This window comes from Tamandua tetradactyla, chromosome 4 (genome assembly GCF_023851605.1).
Source record: "Tamandua tetradactyla isolate mTamTet1 chromosome 4, mTamTet1.pri, whole genome shotgun sequence".
NCBI lineage: Eukaryota > Metazoa > Chordata > Mammalia > Pilosa > Myrmecophagidae > Tamandua > Tamandua tetradactyla.
The window spans coordinates 32565084-32585536 of NC_135330.1; the positions used below are offsets into that span (position 1 = coordinate 32565084).

Sequence of the window (20453 nt, forward strand, 5' to 3'; positions counted from 1 at the left end):
TTAAAAGAATGTAGGGGGCTGATGATAAAATAGTTTCAGGTGAATGGAGTCCAGATTGGATAGGGAAGGAAAAGAAAAGAGTTGAGGAAGAAAAGAGGGGCAGGGAAAAAATGTGATGGTCAAGGAAGTGCAATGGGGGGAGAGAGATATGATTGTTGCTTTTTAAGATGTCTGAGATAGCGCATCTCTGAATGAATGATAAGATCTAGGATGTGGCTCTAGGAGTAGGTGGTTGGAGAAGAAGATAATGGTTATTGGAGTCAAGGAATTGTGGCACTAGAGTGTTAGTACCTGGTTATTTCCTAGCATGGTGTTAGGAGTTAAGAGAAGAAATATTGCAAGCAAGGGGCTAAAGTTCTTAATGAAGAAAGGAAAATGAAAGAGAGATTGACACATGAGAGCAGCAAAAAAGGATAGAGGATGCAAAAGCAAAGGTGGTGAGAACCTCAAAAAATAAATCTTTACTTCAGACCATTATTTTATGGAATAATGGTATGGAAGCAGTCATGATAAACTGGGAGAATCCCATTGCCTCTTCCTGGGTGTCAAGGGTAGGGGAAATTGAAAAACTTCTACTAGATAGGGCTCAGAGGGAAGCCATATTCTCAGGTGAAAGCCAGGCCTCATTTACATCAAGGAGATAAAAACACAATTTTATAGCTTATCCTACTACTCAATAAAATATCACTGACCACTCTGGACAATCTTAAGCTTTTCCTTATCTTTTTTTCCTAAAACATCCATAATTCCAAGCATATATTTATCAGGTATTTCTTGAGTATTATTAAGGTGTGGACACTAGTATATATTGAGATATAACATTGTATTTTTCCTCAGAAGTTTAAAGGCTGATGGGAGCAATAATTATACATTGTAGCTGGACAAATCACCTTTTCAATCTTATTTTTCACTACTTCTAATGGTGTTCTAGCCAGAGTAAACCTATTTAATATGCACCGTGTTGTTCTTACCTCCGTGCTATTTCTTATGCTGTGCCCTACACCTTGATTACTCTTGCTCCTTGATGCCTCCAGACCCAAATCCTGACTCCCGTTTGGGACCTAGCTCATATGCTTACTCTTCCATATAGCTTTCCCTTATCTCTCAAGATGGTGTAATCTTTATTTCACTGAACTTCTGAAACCATTTTATATGTTCATCTCTAAAATAATGTCAGTATTCATCAATACACATTTTGACATCTCTGTAGATTACTCTTAAGAAATACTGTTTGTCATCAACATTCTTGAACACAGGATGATATTGTATGAAAAAACATGAACTACTCTGAGTCAAAAAGTATTCAGAAGAATGAAGAAGCATTAGTAATACCTTGCTTGACCAATTTACCTTGCATATATTCTTTTTATGTATATACTATGTGATATGTGATAAAATTCTTCTAAGTAATTTTTTAAGTTTCTGTAATATAATATAAAATTCTCAATGATAAAGCATTGTTATAATTTAATTGAGAGCTTTTTTATCACAGTGTGCATAAAATAAATCACAGTGTGCATAAAATAATGATGTGAATGGAAATCATTAGTGTCTTAGATTCAAAGAAACATGATAGTTAACTTTAATTTTGTGATTATATATGCCAGGACTTAAGAGCATATACCTTTCTAATTGTATCACATATTTATATATTATATCTAAATTATATGTTAAACTATAAGTTCCTTAGAGTTTGTGTGTTTGTTTTCTCTCTTATTCCTTTACAACACCTGGTATAGTATTTTACATCAGATGTAAAATACACATTTATTGAAGAAATGAACTAAATTATGCTACAGTAAGTACCACCAAAAGGTATACAGTACTATATGAGTAAACATCTAATGGTACATTCTCAGCTAACTGCTTAACCGTATTTTTTTTTTTTTTGGTTCTTTATTTAATCAAGGTGACATAAAAGTTTGAAAGTAAACTGAGGAGTTAGCTGATCTTTTAAAGTCCATTTTTTTTTAAATTGTGGAGAGATTATCTAAAATAATAAGGGAGGAGATGGTCAACATACATATCAATAAGTATATTGGTCTGTTAAGACATAGAATTTTTGTTATCTAAGCATGTTACTCAGATGATTAAAAATCTTTTATAGCTTCTCACTAAGAACAGAAAAATAGTCCAAGGAAACATTGCATTAACTGTATTTTTGTTTAAAACATTCAAATATAATGTTTGATTGGATCCTTGTGTTGGATCTCAACTTAGGCCAGTGGTTTTGAGCTAACTCTAAAGGATTCTAGTAGAATTCTATAAACTTAGGTCTGGTTTGCTAACTACATGTATGAGGAAGTTGGGTGACTATTTTGATTGAGGCATAAAAGTAATAAATAAAGCCTTAAAGAACTAAACCGATGGTAACTTTTCCTAAGCCTGCTAAGATTATATAGGAGACCACGCAAACGCCTGTCTTTAAGAAATACAGTACTTTTAAAAGTAACCTTATTTTCTTCCCTGTAATCGATTTCTATACACCTATAATAAACCCAGGGAAGTTTAGAGTAAACTGTGAATATATAACTTTTTCTAGGAGTTTTTACCTTATTCTTTGGGCTGCAAGAACAACAGTTCATAACATAAGAGTTTTCTTCAGTGAGTTAAATATTTGTACGTGTGAGTCACATAAGTTCATTTCCATTTCTCTAATAGAAAGAGAAATCTTTACGTGTTTACAAAACACATGGCCTGGGATGTTCCAGGAAGATAGCAGAATAGGATAGGTCAAGTTCACCCCTGCTTCAAAGAACAGCTAGAGAAGGGATGGGAAGGCAACTGGGACCAGCCATTCCAAAGTGACCTGGGAGGGTCTTCTACACCACATAGGGAGGCCCTGGTTGCAAAAGCTGAAGAATTGAGATGCAGAGAATTGGAGACTATCCAGCTAGTGCAAATAGCCTAACACACCCCTGTCCAAACAGAAGCCCTCAGGAGAGCATGGGCTTGGAGACGGGGACTAGGAAGTAAGCCAAGCCATGTTTCTTGAATTATCTTCAGGCACGCCACCCTACCCCCGACCCACAACTCACCCACCCCCACCCCATCCACCTAAAACCCATCACCTCCCCCCACACACACACACACGCCCCGGGCTCCAAACATCCCCACCCCGTCCTCCCACCCACTGCCTCCACATCCTCACCCCACACCCCCACCCCAAGAGCATGCATGCCTGCCCCAGCCCAACCCACTTCTCCCGCACAATCCCATAGTCTTCCTCACCCCCTTGAGACCCATCTACCCACTCCCAGCCCCTTGAGTCCCACCTCCCCCTCCCTGCCCCCTGTTGGCAGTCACTGGCATATCAAGGTTGTGGTTGCTTACCTTCATACCCAGCCTACACCCGCCCCCAGCCGAACAGTCACGCAACTCCACGCTACCCACCCTGAGCTCTGCACACTTGTACATCAGTTTACAGCCCTCCCTGATCTGCCTGTCATGCCCCCCACCCCACGCAGGCACAACCCCAGCCAGTGCCTCTGATCTCTGCACACATGGACACCAGAAACCCACCTCCCAGACCCACACATGCACAAAACCACATCCCCCCCCGCCACCAGGTGCACACATTCATGCACACGGCCTCTTGACCCCTGCACCCAAACCACGGGCCCTGCACATATGCACTCTTGCCCCAGCCCCCAGCATAAGCACCCTGTTCCCACCCTTGCCAGGTGCTCATGTGTTCATCCATGCTACATAGCCCCCACCCTGCACATGCATGCACCTCTGTTCCAACCTACCTGCATCTGCCCACCCATACCAAGGCCCCACCCCCTGACATCACCTACCCCTGACCCACATCATGCAACCCCCATGATCTGTGCCCCGCCCCTACACACTCCAACATCTGCATCCCAGGCCCCCTGGACCCTTCCCCCTATGCCAGGATGTATCTATGCCCTGTGCTCCCTGGGCCCCAATCTTTGTGCCACCTACTCTACACCCTGATACCCATGACCCCATGCTCCACATGCCTACCCATATCCTGCCTGCACAACAGTCTCCATGCATCCACACAGCCACCCCAACTGCTTCCTGCCACACCCTGCTCCTGTACTGCAAGGCCTGCCTAAGCTGCACTATGCCCCCTCAGTCCCTGCGCTGCACCTCCACAAAGTCACACCCTGCACCCCATGCTCATAGGCACCAGCATAACATCCCCAATCTGCACTGCAGCCATCACTGCACTGTTGTCCCCTGCCCCATGGCCCACATCCTGTCCACAAACATACCACCAAATACAAAGCTTTAGACTACTGAAGGAAATCAACTTCCAAAGTAACCCTATCAAGATACTTACATGCCTCAAAGGCAACAGAAGCTCACTAAGCATATCAAGATGCAGACAGATAAAGCTTAGCCTAATGACTAAATTAAAACACCAGAGGAGATACAGACTTTGAAACAACTACTCAAAGATGTTAATATAATTCTACTAAATAAAGAAAATGCGTTGACTAATGACATAAAGGAGATCAAGAAGACACTAGAAGAGCATAAAGAGGAATTTGAAAGAATAAATAGAAAAATAGCATATATCACAGAGATTAAAGATGCTGTAGACCAAATAAAAAATATATTAGAGATACACAACAGCAGATTTGAAGAGGCCGAAGAAAGAATAAGTGAACTAGAGAACAGGTCAACTGATTTTGAGCACCCAAAAATCAAATGGCAAAAAGGATGGAAAAATTTGAATTGGCTCTCAGGGAAATGATGGACAAAACAAAGCACATAAATATAAGAATCACCAGTGTCCCAGAAGAAGAAGAGAAGAGAAGATTAAAGGGCTAGGAAGAGTAATGAGGATTTAATGGGGGAAAACTTCCCAACCCTTATAAAAGACATAAATATGCAAATCAAAGAAACCCAATAAACTCCAAATAGAATAAATCCAAATAGGCCTTCCCCAAGACACTACTAACCAGTCTGTCAAATGTTGAAGAAAAGCAAAAATTCCTGAAAGTGGCAAAAGAAAAATAATCTACTATATACAAGGGAAACCACGTAAGACTGAATTTGGACTACTCAACTGTCACTATGAGGCGAGAAGGCAGTGGTATGATATTTTTGAGATTCTGCAAGAGAAAGATTTCAAGTCAAAAATTCGGTACCCAGCCAAATTGTCCTTCAAAACTGAGGGAGAGGGAAAAAATAATAATAACTGAGGGAGTGATTAAAATTTTCACAGACAAATGCTGAATTTGTCAACTAGAGACCATCCCTACAAGAAATACTAAAGGGAGTTCTGTTGACTAAAAAACAGATAGGAGAGGGAGGTCTGGAGAAGGGCACAGACTTAGAGTACCAGTAAGGGTAACAAAGTATAAAAGAGAAAGAGGGAAAAGAATACATAGATCTGACAATTAAATCAAAAGGATACAATGATAGATTCAAGAAATGCCTTTACAGTAATCACTTTGAATGTTAACAGACTAAACTTAAAAGATACAGATTGACAGAATGGATTAAGAAATATAATCCAGCTATATGCTGCTTATAAGAGACTCATTTTAGACACAAGGATACAAATGGATTGAAAGTGAAAGGATGGAAAAAGTTGTTCTACACAAGCTGTAACCAAAAGAAAGCAGGAGTAGCTAGACTAATATCACACAAATAGACTTTAAGTGTAAAGACATCATAAGAGGCAAAAAAAAAAAAAAAAGACACTAGATATTAATAAAAGGGACAATGCACCAAGAAGAAATAACAATCATAAATGTTTATGCTGCCAATCAAGGAACTCCAAAGTACATGAGACAAACATTGGCAAAACTGAAGGGAGCAATAGATGTTTTAACATTAATAGTAGGAGACTTCACTATACCACTCTCCTCTATAGCTCGAACAACCAGATAGAAGATCAGCAAGAAAATAGAGAACTTAAACAATTGATAAATGTATTAGACCTAAGAGACCTAAAATAGGTCATTATATTCCAAAACACCAGTAAATACATTCTTCTCTAGTACCCGTGGAACATTCTCCAGGATGGATCATATGCTGGGCACAAAACTGGTCTTTATAAATTTGAAAACATTGAAATTATTCAAAGCACTTTCTCTGATCACAATGGAATGAAGCTGGAAATCAATAACCACCAAAGAATTAACTTTCACAATTACATGGAGATTAAATAACACACTCTTTAACAACCAGTGGGTCAAAGAAGAAATTGCTAGAGAAATCATTCACTATCTGGAGACAAATGAAAAGGACAATACAACATATCAGAACTTATGGGATGCAGCAAAGGCAGGGCTGAGAGGGAAATTTATTGTCCTAAATGACTATATTAAAAAAGAAGAAAGAGCAAAAATCAAGAACTTAACTGCTCGCCTGGAGGAACTTGAGAAAGAATAGCAAACTAACCCCAAAGCAAGAAGAAGAAAAATAACAAAGATTAAAGCAGAATTAAATGAATGGGAGAACAAAAGAACAATAGAAAATATCAATAAAACCAAAAATTGTTTTTTTGGAAAAAATCAGTAAAATCGATTGACCACTAGCAAGGCTGCCAAAGAAAAAAAGAGAGAATGCAAATAAACAAAATCAGAAATGAGAGGAGGATCATTACCAGAGACCCTGAAGAAATAAAAAAATCATGAGCATATAGTGAACAACTGTACACCAACAAACTAGACAACTTATGTGGACTGGACAAATACCTGGAAACACAGAAATAAGCTACGCTGAGTAAAGAAGAAATAGGTCTCCACAAACCAATCACAAGTAAAGAGTTTCAATCAGTCATCAAAAATCTTCCTACAAAGAAAAGCCCAGGGCCAGATGATTTTTACAGGAGAATTTAATCAAACATTCCAAAAAGAACTAACACCAATCCTGCTCAAACTTTTCAAAAAAATTGAGGGAAAAGGAACACACTACCTAACTCATTTTATGAAGCTAAAATCATTTTAATACCAAAACACATGACCTAGAACAGCACGGTGGCAGTCCATATTGATGTCCACCAAATATTTCCGGTTCTCTTTCTGAACACATGGTAGGACTTCATATCACTTCCCTTTGGAAGTTAGGTGTGGTCATATGACTTATTTTGTCCCATGAAATGATACCAGGAGTAACACAAGTCTATTCCAGATAAAAGCTTTCTGAGTCAGTGTATAATTTACTCCATTCCCTATATCCTGCTGCAGCCACCAAAAGTGCAGAGATTTGAGCCTCCCTTCCTCTAAGACCCTGAGTAAGGACAGCGTAGAGCAGACACCCCACCCCCACTCTTGACCTGCTCATGGACTTGTAGCATGTTTTATACCATTAAGATGATAATGATTGTTAGAAAAGCATGACATAGCTTCTCCTTATTGATAAAATATTCACCCCCAAAACAGTGAGCTTTGTTGGCAACTACAAAAATATCAAAGAATTGATGTGTTTCTTTTTCTTCCTTATGGAAATGTATGTTTATTGTACACAGTTTCTATAAGATGACTTTCCTCTCAGGGTAATTAAAAGGAATCATTTTCCATGTGTCAAAATATTTTTCTTGATTTACAACCTTTTCTCAAGAGATTTTGATAAATGTATTCTACTGACAATAGAATTGCAAATTTCTTGAAGGCAATAGCCATCGTCATTCATCCTATTTTTATTACAGATGTTGTGGGTTTACAGAACAATCATGCATAAAATACATGTTCCCCATATACCACCCTATTTTTAACACCTTGCAGTGGTGTGGTACATTTGTTCCAATTGATGAAACCACATTTTTATAATTTTGCTATTAACTAAATTCTATTATTTTAACTTAGGGCTCACTCTTTGTGTTGTGTAATTCCATGGATTTTTTTAAAGTTTATTCTTTAAAAATTATATGTATACACACACACACCCTAAAGTTTCCCCTTTTAACCACTTCCAACTATATAATTCACTGCTGTCAGTTGTGTTCAGTGTTGTGCTACCATCACCACCATCCCTTACCAAAATTATTACAGTGTCCCAAATTGAAACTCTGTACATTTTAAGCCTTAACTCTCTATTTCTCTACCGCCATCCCATACCCTGGTAACCTCTATCTAGATTCTAACTCTATGAGTTTGCTTATTCTAATTATTTCAAATCAGTAAGATCATACAATATTTGTCCTTTTGTGTCTGGTTTATTTCATTCAACATGACGTGCTTAGGATTCATCCATGTTGTTACATGAATCACAACTTCATTCCTTTTTATAGCTGATTAATATTCAATTGTGTATATATACCACATTTTGTTTATACATTCATTGGTTGTTGCACACTTGGGTGACTTCCATTTTTTAGCAATTGTGAATAATGCTGCTATACGCAAAATATGTATTTTCAGTCCCTGCTTTCAATTCTTTGGGGTATATACCTAGAAGTAAGATTGACAGGTCATATGGTAATTTTATACTTACCTTTCTGGAGATCTGCCAAACTGTCTTCTATAGTTTCTGCATCATTTTACATTCCCACCAGCAATAAATGTGTTCCCGTTTCTCCATATCCTCTCCAACACTTATTCTTTTCTGTTTTGTGTTTTAATAGTAATGATTCTAAAGAATATGAAATGATACCTCATTGTGGTTTTTATTTGTGCTTCTCTAATGACTAATGATATTGAGCATCTTTTCATGTGCTTTTTGGCCGCTTATATGTCTTCTTTGAAAAAGCCTATTTAAGTCTTTTTCCCATTTTTAAAATTTGCTTGTCTTTTTGGTGTTGAAGCATTTCTCTTTGTATTCTGGATATAAACCCTTATCAAATATATGGTTTCCAAATGTTTTCTCCTTTGATGCTAAAGTCCTTAGAAGCACAGAAGTTTTTAGTTTTGATGACATTTATCTATTTTTTCTCTCATTGTGCATTGGGTGCAAAGTCTAAGAAACCAGTGCCTAACACAAAGTCCTAAAGATGTTTCCCTACGTTTTCTTCTATGAGTTTTAGTTCTGACTCTTATATTTAGTTCTTTGATGATTTTTGAGTTGATTTTTATATAAGGTATGAGGTAGGGGTCTATCTTCATTCTTTTACAAATAGAAATTTTCCTAGCACCATTTGTTGAAGAGATTGTTCTTTCCCAGATAATTTCTAGATAATTTGATGGAAGCGGCAGAAGGCAAGTAGGGGCCAAAGTCTGTAAAACCATCATTTCACACTTTGTTCTTGTGAAGATGCTTCAAAGATTTCATAAATGATTCTGATTTCATTTCTAAATATTTTAGCTATATTTAAAACTTATGTTCTAGTTTGCTACCTGCCAGAATGCAACACATAAGAGACAGATTGGCTTTTGATAAAAGGGGATTTATTTAGTTAATGTATTCTTCAGAGGAAAGGCACCTAACTTTTGACTGAGGTTCTTTCTTATGTGGGAAGGCACAAGGTGATCTCTGCTGGCCTTCTCTCCAGACCTCTGGGTTCCAACAACTTTCCCCGGGGTGATTTCTTTCTGCATCTCCAAAGGCCTGGTCTGAGCTGTGAATGCTGAGATGAGGTATACTGAGCTGCTTGGGCTATTGCTACGTTGAGCTCTCTCATTTAAGCACCAGCCAATTAAATCAGCCATCATTCATGGCAGCAGGCACACCTCCTAGCCAACTGCAGATGCAATGAGCAGATGAGGTTCACTCATGTCTACCGCATCAGAACTAGGTACCGTCACCTGGCCAAGTTGACAACTGAATCTAACTACCACAATTTAACTTAAAAAATCCCACAGCCAAGTTGATATAAACCAAATTTTAATACTTTTGAAACCTCTAACACATTACCTTGCACTGCTTAGTTAACTCTTTTTTGTAAGGATCTTAATAAAACTTATTCTATTCTCACTATAAGTACCTTCTTGCATTTCTTCCAGTGCACCAAATATTTTCTCAAGTCAGGGTCTTCGTACATGCTATCATGATCTTTGACTGCTTTCTTTTAATTTAGTTCAGGAAATCCTGGATGCCATTTCCATTAAAATTGCTAATTTTCTATCTTCCGAGAAAGGGGTGTAATTTTCTATGTTATATTGGTTTTTTTTTAATCTACTAAAATTAGAAGTTTATCTTCCATAATATAAAACTATGTAAGAAAGAAGAAATTAGATGCTAATAAAAAGTTTAATTACCCAATCATCAATTCTTCTAAGAATTAAGAGCATTACCAGGTGCTCTTAAGTAATTATGATTTACAAAATTTAAAAAAAGTAAAAAGCTGGATTCTGTTTCTGACTTTCATTATAAATATCTAAATTCTTTTGCAAAGGTAGTGTGGTAGGATAAGGAGACAAAAAGGTTCCCCTTTGGTTCTCTGTCGCATCATCTTCTGCCTTTTTATTCTAGGGGTTCTTCAGCAAGCGCCTGAAAGGCTCCATCAAGAGGACCAAAAGCCAGTCAAAGCTTGACAGGAACACAAGCTTTCGGCTTCCATCCCTTCGCAGTACAGATGACAGGTAGGAAGTTAACTTGCTTAAAATAGAGAACGTAGTGTTAGAACGGGTTTTGATATGACATGTTTTTTGGTCTTTCTAATTTTTTTATCAATGATAATTAGAAAGATATAATACAAAATTTACCTTTTTGACTTGCTCATATTGAGACAGAGTACAAAATGTTGGCTCAAATACTCAACCAAATTAAGAATCTCATAACACTGAAGAGTTTCTGAATACTTAAGAACTAATTGCAGAATAGGTTGTGCTCTTTCTATAAAATCAAGTTATAGTAGTCTAAGCTGTATCTTTTTTTTTTTTGGTAGAATGACTATAATAATGATGGTAGCTAATATTTTTTTAATTCTGTACTAGGTACTTTGTACATATTATCTTGCTTAATCTTTACAGCCACCCTGTAAATGCTATTATTATCCCCATTTTATAGATAAAGAAACTGAGGCACAGAGAGGTTAAATAATCTTGCCCAAGGTCAGACAGCTAGTAGATAATAAAACCAGGTTGAACTTGAATCATTTGGCTCCAGAGTCCATACTTCTCACTGCTGTTTTCCTGAGTGTACAGCATATGAAATCAGTCTTACTGGTTTGAACTCACATTTAGAAGACATGTGTTACAAAGAAGTCTGAATTTTAATAACTGGTACTACCAGTTTGACTAAAACTCAAATGCATAAGCATAACAACCATCTAAAGTAGTTGAATGTGTGCTAGAGTATATTTTTAATTTTGCATGACTCTATAATGTTCAGATTTTAGGAAATGGTACTTGTATATTAACACATTATCACCATCACCACTATTTATTGAGTGTTTACTGTGTACCAGGCATTTAAAATATAGTCTCTGATGTAATATCACAACTCTAGCTATTATTATCCTCATTTTACAGATGAGAAACTGGGGCTTAGAGAAATTAAGAAACTTGTTCAAGTTTATAGTTGTTTTCTTCCCTAATAACTGATACTATTTTCTGTTATCTGCCTAACAAACAGAAATAAAAATTATAAATTTTCCAAGCAGAAAATTAGGCTTCTTATTTTATACACAAGAAATTTGTGCCCTCATGCATGCTGAGTTAATGAGGAACTAATATATTGTCATTAGAGTTACTCTAAACTGATAAACAACTAATTTTTCTTATTTCTTTTTGTTTAGTTTCCTATTATTCTACAATTTTCTTCATTCCAGAAATCCAAAACAGTTTAAAATGTCTCAATAAAGAAGAACAATAATTCTTCAGAATATTGGTTTTGAAGAACAAGGATGCTGTATGACAATTAAAACACTCCCAATTCAATAGCTAAATTCTTACTCTTGCAGTATCATTTCAAAATTTGGGAGACAAAATTTTTTATAGGGGTACTTTTTTTTTTAACTTTGTGCTAAATACACCTTTATTTCAAAGTGCTCTCTCCTCTTCAAGTTTGTTTGTTTTTTTTTTTTTATTAATAAAAAAAGAATTAACAAAACAATTAGAAATCATTTCAATGTACATGTACAATCAGTAATTCTTAATAACATCACATAGTTGCATATTCATCATTTCTTAGTACATTTGCATCGATTTAGAAAAAGAAATAAAAAGACAACAGAATAAGAATTAAAACTATAATAGAAAGAAAAAAAAACAAAAAAAACAAAAACAAAAAACCTATACCTCACATGCAGCTTCATTCAGTGTTTTAACATAATTGCATTACAATTGGGTAGTATTGTGCTGTCCATTTCTGAGTTTTTATATCCAGTCCCGTTGTACAGTCTGTATCCCTTCATCTCCAATTATCCCTTCTCTTTTTTTTTTTTTAATTAACAGAAAAAAAGAAATTAACCCAACATTTAGAGATCATACCATTCTACACATGCAATCATTAATTCTTAACATCATCACATAGCTGCATGATCATCATTTCTTAGTACATTTGCATTGGTTTAGAAGAACTAGCAACATAACCAAAAAAGATATAGAATGTTAATATAGAGAAAAAAATAAAAGTAATAATAGTAAAATCAAAACAAAACAACACAAAACAAAACAAAAACCTATAGCTCAGATGCAGCTTCATTCAGTGTTTTAACATGATTACTTTACAATTAGGTATTATTGTGCTGTCCATTTTTGAGTTTTTGTATCTAGTCCTGTTGCACAGTCTGTATCCCTTCAGCTTCAATTACCCATTGTCTTACCCTGTTTCTAACTCCTGCTGAACTCTGTTACCAATGACATATTTCAAGTTTATTCTCGAATGTCCGTTCACATCAGTGGGACCATACAGTATTTGTCCTTTAGTTTTTGGCTGGATTCACTCAGCATAATATTCTCTAGGTCCATCCATGTTATTACATGGTTCATAAGTTTATCTTGTCTTAAAGCTGCATAATATTCCATCGTATGTATATACCACAGTTTGTTTAGCCACTCTTCTGTTGATGGAGATTTTGGCTGTTTCCATCTCTTTGCAATTGTAAATAATGCTGCTATAAACATTGGTGTGCAAATGTCCGTTTGTGTCTTTGCCCTCAAGTCCTTTGAGTAGATACCTAGCAATGGTATTGCTGGGTCGTATGGCAATTCTATATTCAGCTTTTTGAGGAACCGCCAAACTGCCTTCCACAGTGGTTGCACCATTTGACATTCCCACCAACAGTGGATAAGTGTGCCTCTTTCTCCGCATCCTCTCCAGCACTTGTCATTTTCTGTTTTGTTGATAATGGCCATTCTGGTGGGTGTGAGATGATATCTCATTGTGGTTTTGATTTGCATTTCTCTAATGGCCAGGGACATTGAGCATCTCTTCATGTGCCTCTTGGCCATCCGTATTTCCTCTTCTGAGAGTTGTCTGTTCAAGTCTTTTTCCCATTTTGTAATTGGGTTGGCTGTCTTTTTGTTGTTGAGATGAACAATCTCTTTATAAATTCTGGATACTAGACCTTTATCTGATATATCATTTCCAAATATTGTCTCCCATTGTGAAGGCTGTCTTTCTACTTTCTTGATGAAGTTCTTTGATGCACAAAAGTGTTTAATTTTGAGGAGTTCCCATTTATTTATTTCCTTCTTCAGTGCTCTTGCTTTAGGTTTAAGGTCCATAAAACCGCCTCCAGTTGTAAGATCCATAAGATATCTCCCTACATTTTCCTCTAACTGTTTTATGGTCTTAGACCTAATGTTTAGATCTTTGATCCATTTTGAGTTAACTTTTGTATAGGGTGTGAGAGATGGGTCTTCTTTCATTCTTTTGCATATGGATATCCAGTTCTCTAGGCACCATTTATTGAAGAGACTGTTCTGTCCCAGGTGAGTTGGCTTGACTGCCTTATCAAAGATCAAATGTCCATAGATGAGAGGGTCTATATCTGAGCACTCTATTCGATTCCATTGGTCGATATATCTATCTTTATGCCAATACCATGCTGTTTTGACCACTGTGGCTTCATAATATGCCTTAAAGTCAGGCAGCGCGAGACCTCTCAAGTTTGTTTTTAGGTAACCCATAGGAATTCCTGGGTTGAATTACCAGGAGATTATATTCACTAGAGTCTTTCATATTGTTATTATACATTTGGCATATTTTTAGCCTTTCCAGTGACCTAAATCTGTTATATATACCTCCATGTTATTCTGCTTCAGTCAGCAGAAATACCTCTCTGTTTGAAATACAGCACTATAAGAAAGCGCTAGTAAATCTCAAATATTAGATAACCCTTTTTAAAATTTTTAAACCCATTTGAATTATAGTGGTTCTCTATACAGATGATTTTTTTTTTTAATATAGAGCACTTTAAAAAAAAGAAAAGGTCTTTCAAAAAGAAGCCTTAGTAGTTTTGCAGTTCCTCAGGAGGCTAAGTATAGAATTGCCATATGATCTGGCAATACCATTGCTAGGTATCCACTCAGAGGATATGAAGGCAAGGACACAAAGCACAACAATGTTTATAACAGCATTATTTATAATTGCCAAGAGATGGAAACAGCCAGAATGTCCATCAACAGATGAGTGGCTAAACAAGCTGTGGTATATACATACAATGGAATTTTATACAGCTATAAGACAGAATAAAGTTATGAAGTATGTAACAACATGGATGGACCTTGAGGACATTATGCTCAGCAAGATTAGCCAGATCCAAAAGGACAAATACTGTATGGTCTCACGGATATAAACTAACATTTGTGAATGAACTTGGAGAATTTCATTTAAGAATAGAGACCATCAAGGGATAGAAATAGGATAGATGTTGGGTAATGGGAGCTGAAGGGATACAGATTGTGCAAAGAACTGATTGTAAGAATTCAGAAATGGATAGCACAATACTACCTAACTGTAATACAACAATGTTAGTTCACTGAATGAAGCTGAATGGTAGAGGGAGGAGGCCTCGGGGCACAAATGAAATCAGAAGGAAAGATAGATGATAAAGATCTAGATGCTATAATCTAGGAATGCCTAGTGTGTATAATCATAGTGACTAAATGTACAAATTAAAACATTTTTGCGTGAGGAAGAACAAAGGAATGTCAATATTGCAGGATGTTGAAAATACATGGTAATTCATATTTTAAAACTTTAACTTACAGGTGAGACTAGAGCAAAAAATGTTTATTTAAACAAAATTTGTATTTTGGCAAGTGTATTTCCTAATATAACTATATGAACAGTTTAATTGAACACCATAAGTATATGAAACCTTGAGTAGGGCATGAGATTTTGTAGGTTTGTCCAGAGTGATGTCCCGATAAATCCCAGAGTGATTTGAACAGTAAATAAAAAAGTATTTGCAGGGCAGGCCACGGTGGCTCAGCAGGCAAGAATGCTCACCTGCCATGCCAGAGGACCCAGGTTCAATTTCCAGTGCCTACCCATGTGAAAAAAAAAAAAAAAGTATTTCCCAAGTCCCCTTGGGGGAATGGCGAGTAAGGGGGAAAATTCAACTGCTCCATGTGGAGAATTCTTGATATTCTCACAAGCAGTGGGGACAAGCAAAGCAATAGGCAGAGCCCTCAATCTTGGTGTTTGTTTGTATGAAACTTATCCCTGCAAAGGATAGGCTAAACCAACTTAAAATTAGGCCTAAGAGTTACCCCCAGAGAACCTCTTTTGTTGCTCAGATGTGACCTCTCTCTCTCAGCCAATGTAACAAGCAGACTCACTGCCCTCCCCCGTCTATGTGGGACATGACTCCCAAGGGTGTAAACCTTCCTGGCAACGTGGGACAGAAATCCTAGGATGAGCTACAACTCAACATCAGGGGATTGAGAAAACCTATTCGATCAAATGGGGGAAGAGAGAAATGACACAAAATAAAATGTCAATGGCTGAGAGATTCCAAACAGGATTGAGAGGTTATCCTGGAGATTATTCTTACACATTATACAAATATCACCTTTTTAGTTAAGATATATTGGAGAGGCTGGAGGGAATTGCCTGAAAATGTAAAGCTGTGTTCCAGTAGCCATGTTTCTTGAAGATGACTGTATAATGATATATCTTTTGCAATGTTACTATGTGATTATGAAAACCTTATGTCTGATGCTCCTTTTATCTCCGGTATGGGCAGATGAGTAAAACATATGGATTAAAAATAAATAAATAATAGGGGGAACAAATGTTTAAAAGGTATATCATATCTGAGTCTAAGTAGCTTAACATTTCAATCTTTATATTAAATCTACAGAAACATAGAAGTAGGCCTCTTTTTTCCCCACTTATTAAATCATGCAAGTAAATTATGAATACATCTTTGTTATTTAAAAAAAGTTCTAATACAGAAATAGTGCAGAGTGAAAAACAAAAATCCCTCTTCATCTTCCCTGTCTCCCTACATAAATAACTTCATTAACAATTTATGTCCCTCAAACCTTTTTAAAAATCCATACACAAAAGCATATATATATATATATCTTGTTTGTTTAGTTTTATATAAGTGGGATCATATTTTATGTACTGGTTTTAAACTGTTATATACCCCCCAAAAGCCAAGTGCTTTTTCCTAATCCAGCCTTATGGTGGCAGACCTATTATTTAGGGTAGAAACTTTGACTGGATTGTTTCTATGGAGGTGTGGCACACCTAATAATGGGTATAACCTTTTGATTAGATGGATATGTGACTCCACCCATTCAAGGTGGGTCTTTGTTAGTTTATTGGAGTCCATTAAAAGGAAAGACATTTTGGAAAAGCACAGTTGCTTCAGAGCCAACTCAGACAGAGACATTTGTAGATGCAGAAAGAAAATGTCCCTGAGGAAGCTTTTTGAAGGTCATAGGACCAGCAAATGCCAGCTAAATGCCTTCCCAGCTGACAGAGGTGTTCTGGACATCATCAGCCTTTCTTGAGTCAAAGTATCCTTCTCTGGGTGCCTTAGTTTGGACATTTTGATGGCCTTAAAACTATAAACATGTAACTTAGTAAATCCCCTTTACAAAAGTCAACCCAATTCTGATATATTGCATTCCAGCAGCATTAGCAAATTAAAATATTATACATATTACTTTGTGATTTGCTTTTCTTTGTAAACATTTTGAACAATTTTGTATGTTCACCGCATTAGATCTTCATTCATTTTTGGCAGCTGCATTCTTAGTATGCTATAGTTTGTGTGTGTGTGTGTGTGTGTGTGTGTGTGTGTGTGTGTGTGTGTGTGTGTGTACGTAATGTATTTCCCTGTTCTCTGTTGATGAATATTTGAGTTGTTTCCCCTTTTTTAGCACAAAATAGGGCTGCGAAGAACAATTTTTAACAAGTACCATTTGTACCTATTCACTATGGCAGTTTTCTAAAATGAAATTGTTAAGTATAGCATATACTCATTATCAAATTCTCCTTCAGAAAGGTTGTATTAATTTCTCTTCCCACCAACAAACTGAGATTACTTTATCCTCAAAACATCCTTTCCTTTTTATCAATATGATGGATAAATGATAATAATAAACACTTACATAGCTTTTACTGTGTGACAAATACCTCACTTTACATATATTAATTCATATAATCATCACAACAACCCTATGAGGTAGTCACTGTCATTAGCCCTATTTTGAAGATGAAGGAACTGAGATACAGTGAATAGTTAAATTGCCCAAAGTTACACAGTTTAGAAAATAGCAGAACTGAGATTCAAACGCAGGAAATCTGACCATAAAGTCTACATTTTCAACCTTTACAGTCTATTTTTTCTATATAAAAAAAGGCATTTCTTTCTTTTAATTTGCATTTCCCTGATGCCTTGTAAGTAGAACAGTGCACAGCTTTTCACATTTTCTTCTTCTGCGACTAACCTATTCATTTCCTTTGTCCATTTTTCTACTGACTGGTTTGTCTTTTTCTCATGATTTGGAATAGCGTTTTTGTTACTGGGATTTTAAGCCACTATTATGCATGTTGCTGAAGTTTTCTCCCAATTTTGTCTCTTGTGTTTTAAAATCATGACTTCCAATTACATCGAAGTTTTTTGTTTTCATTTGGTCAAATATGTCACTCTTTTTCTTTGTGACTTACCTGGTCAAACTTAACCAGAACACTGAACTCAAGAAACCAAGAATCCCTTTTCTCAGGAGGAAGAGTGTTCTAGCTCTCTGGTATCAGAAGGATAATGAAATAGTGATTATGATATTTTCAATTCTTCAAGGTTTTTGATAACCACAAAACTTATCTGCATTCATATCATTTTTAAAAGATGAAATTATTTTCATAAGGTCTGTATTACTACTTTATCATGACAGAAAACATTTTTAAATGAGTTAATTTCATCTATAAAATATTTCCTGAATATGGCCAGTAAGTTTTTCTATGTAAAACATTATAGGGTATTTTAACATGTAGATTTCATTGATTGAGAAGACCCCAAATGGCTCCAGGTTCATCTCTCCAGTGATACACAAGTCATAGGTTCTGCTATGGGGTCCTGATAGAAATTGACTCCAAAGCCACTTATTGGGTCAATTTGTAACAATTTTTAATCTCAGAATTTCCTTTGTAGGTCATAGGCATAAGAAGAGGATTTTGCAAAATAAATATCATATCTAAATACCAAATTTCTTAATAAACTGTAAAGCATTTAATGTGTGACAGATATGCATAAGGTAGCATGCCATGTGATCTGAGGGACTATAGAGAAGCAAAGATACAGCCCCCAATCTCCAGGAATCAAGTAAGAGAGATAAATGTCCAAGAGGAAATGATAACTGTAAAAGAGAAAATGCATAATAATCATAGGAATTTAGAAAAAGGTGACCTTCGTCTTGTGTGAATTAGGAAAACCCTTAGCAGGCAGTGGCATGTGAGTTTTACCTTAAAACACAGGCTTAATTTGAACATGGAAACAGACACAGAGAGAAAAGCTTTCCTTGAAATGCAAATAATGAGCAAAAGCAGACAACAGGAAAATTACAGTTTGGAGAGAAATACTGAATGGTTCATGGTGTAGAATTGGAAAAGTTCTAGTTTTTAGGTTGATAGGTGTAGACCCTTCTGCCTTTTTTTCCCTCTTAAACATTACTCCATACAAGAAACAGAAATGTAAACTCCATCTTTGATGAAACTAGGATTTTCCTATGATAGATTACTTAAAATTGGGGGAAGATCAGATATAATTGCTAGCAGGGAGAGAATCCTATCACCTAAGGTTTGATCACCTGCTAATTAACACAGATACTCAAAATAGGAATGGCTTATACAAGGGAGTATCCTTTTTTCTCCTCAGATCAAAGAAACCTGAAGATAGGCAGTTGGAGGCTGATATGGTAGTTCCACACTCATAAGACACTAGGACTGTCTGTGGGCTTTCTCCTCTTCCATCCTTAGTATCTTCGAGGATCTCTTTATGCATACAAAATGGCTACTGGAGTGCCAGGTATGACATCCATGTTCCAGGCACCAGAAAAGCAGGCCAATGAAAAAAGCACCCGCCTTCCAACTGAATTATTTCCCTTGAAAGAGATTTCCCTTGAAAGAGATTTCCCTGAAATTTTATACCTGAGCATTGTTACCCTCAGTAATCCAGAAGTCTGTTACTAAGAAAGAAGGGAAGGATAGACACTGGGGAGACAGTTGGCAGTCTCTGCCATAAGAAGGAGCCTGATTTACCCCTACACACAGGACTCTGAAAGAGTTCAGAAGTATGTACGCCACCTCTAGCTTCCTTTCCCATTTCCCAACCAACTCTAGAAGGCCAGTAGCCTGGCATAAACTTATCACATGGCAGATTGGTGAAACTGAACCACCCCAGATAAAAAGGCCTATAGATACTGACTTTTGTATTCCCCCTTATAAACCCAACTGGTACTTCCACTCCTAGGTATATATCTAAGAGAAATGAAATATAGGTTCACACAAGAACTTTATACGCAAATGTTCATAGCAGCATTATTCATAATAGCCAAAAAGTGGAAACATCTCACGTTCATCAACAGATGAAAGAATAAATAATATGTGGTATATACATACAATGGAATATTATTCAGTCCTAAAAAGGAATGAAGTTTTGATATATGCAACAACTTAGATGAACCTTGAAGACATTATGTTGAGTGAAATACGCTAGACACAAAAGGACAGATGTTGTATGATCTCACTGATAAGAAATAATTAGAATAAGCAAATTCATAATTAGAAACTAGAATAGAGGTTACTAGGGATCAGGGTGGGGATAGGAAATGGTTAGTTAATGCTAAATTGGTACAGAATTTCTGTTCGGGGTGATAGAAATGTTTTAGTAATGAATGGTAGTGATGGTAGCACAACATTGTGAATGAAATTAACACCAATGAATTGTGTATTTGAATGTGGTTAAAAGGGGAAATTTTAGGTGGTAAGTAAATATTAGAATAATTTTTTTAAATATAGGGCTGTGCAACACAAACAGTGTACCTTAATAAACTATGTACTATAGTTAATAGTATAATTATAATAATATTATTTCACGAATTGTAGTATAGGTACCCCACTAATGTAAACTATTAATAAAAAGGGAAATTGCGGGGGTGAGGGGGTTGTGGTGGCAACTATAT

General features: G+C 36.3%; 1 protein-coding gene across 8 annotated transcripts in view; it reads left to right on the forward strand.

Moving 5' to 3' along the window:
• The window catches only part of RASAL2 (RAS protein activator like 2), a 562368-nt gene that overhangs the window by 467340 nt on the left and 74575 nt on the right, over nucleotides 1-20453 (forward strand). For all 8 annotated transcript variants that reach the window (XM_077157105.1, XM_077157101.1, XM_077157107.1 and 5 more), the window contains one exon: nucleotides 10336-10445. In XM_077157105.1, coding sequence (XP_077013220.1) covers nucleotides 10336-10445 — 110 coding nt within the window. The remainder of the gene's footprint in view (nucleotides 1-10335; nucleotides 10446-20453) is intronic.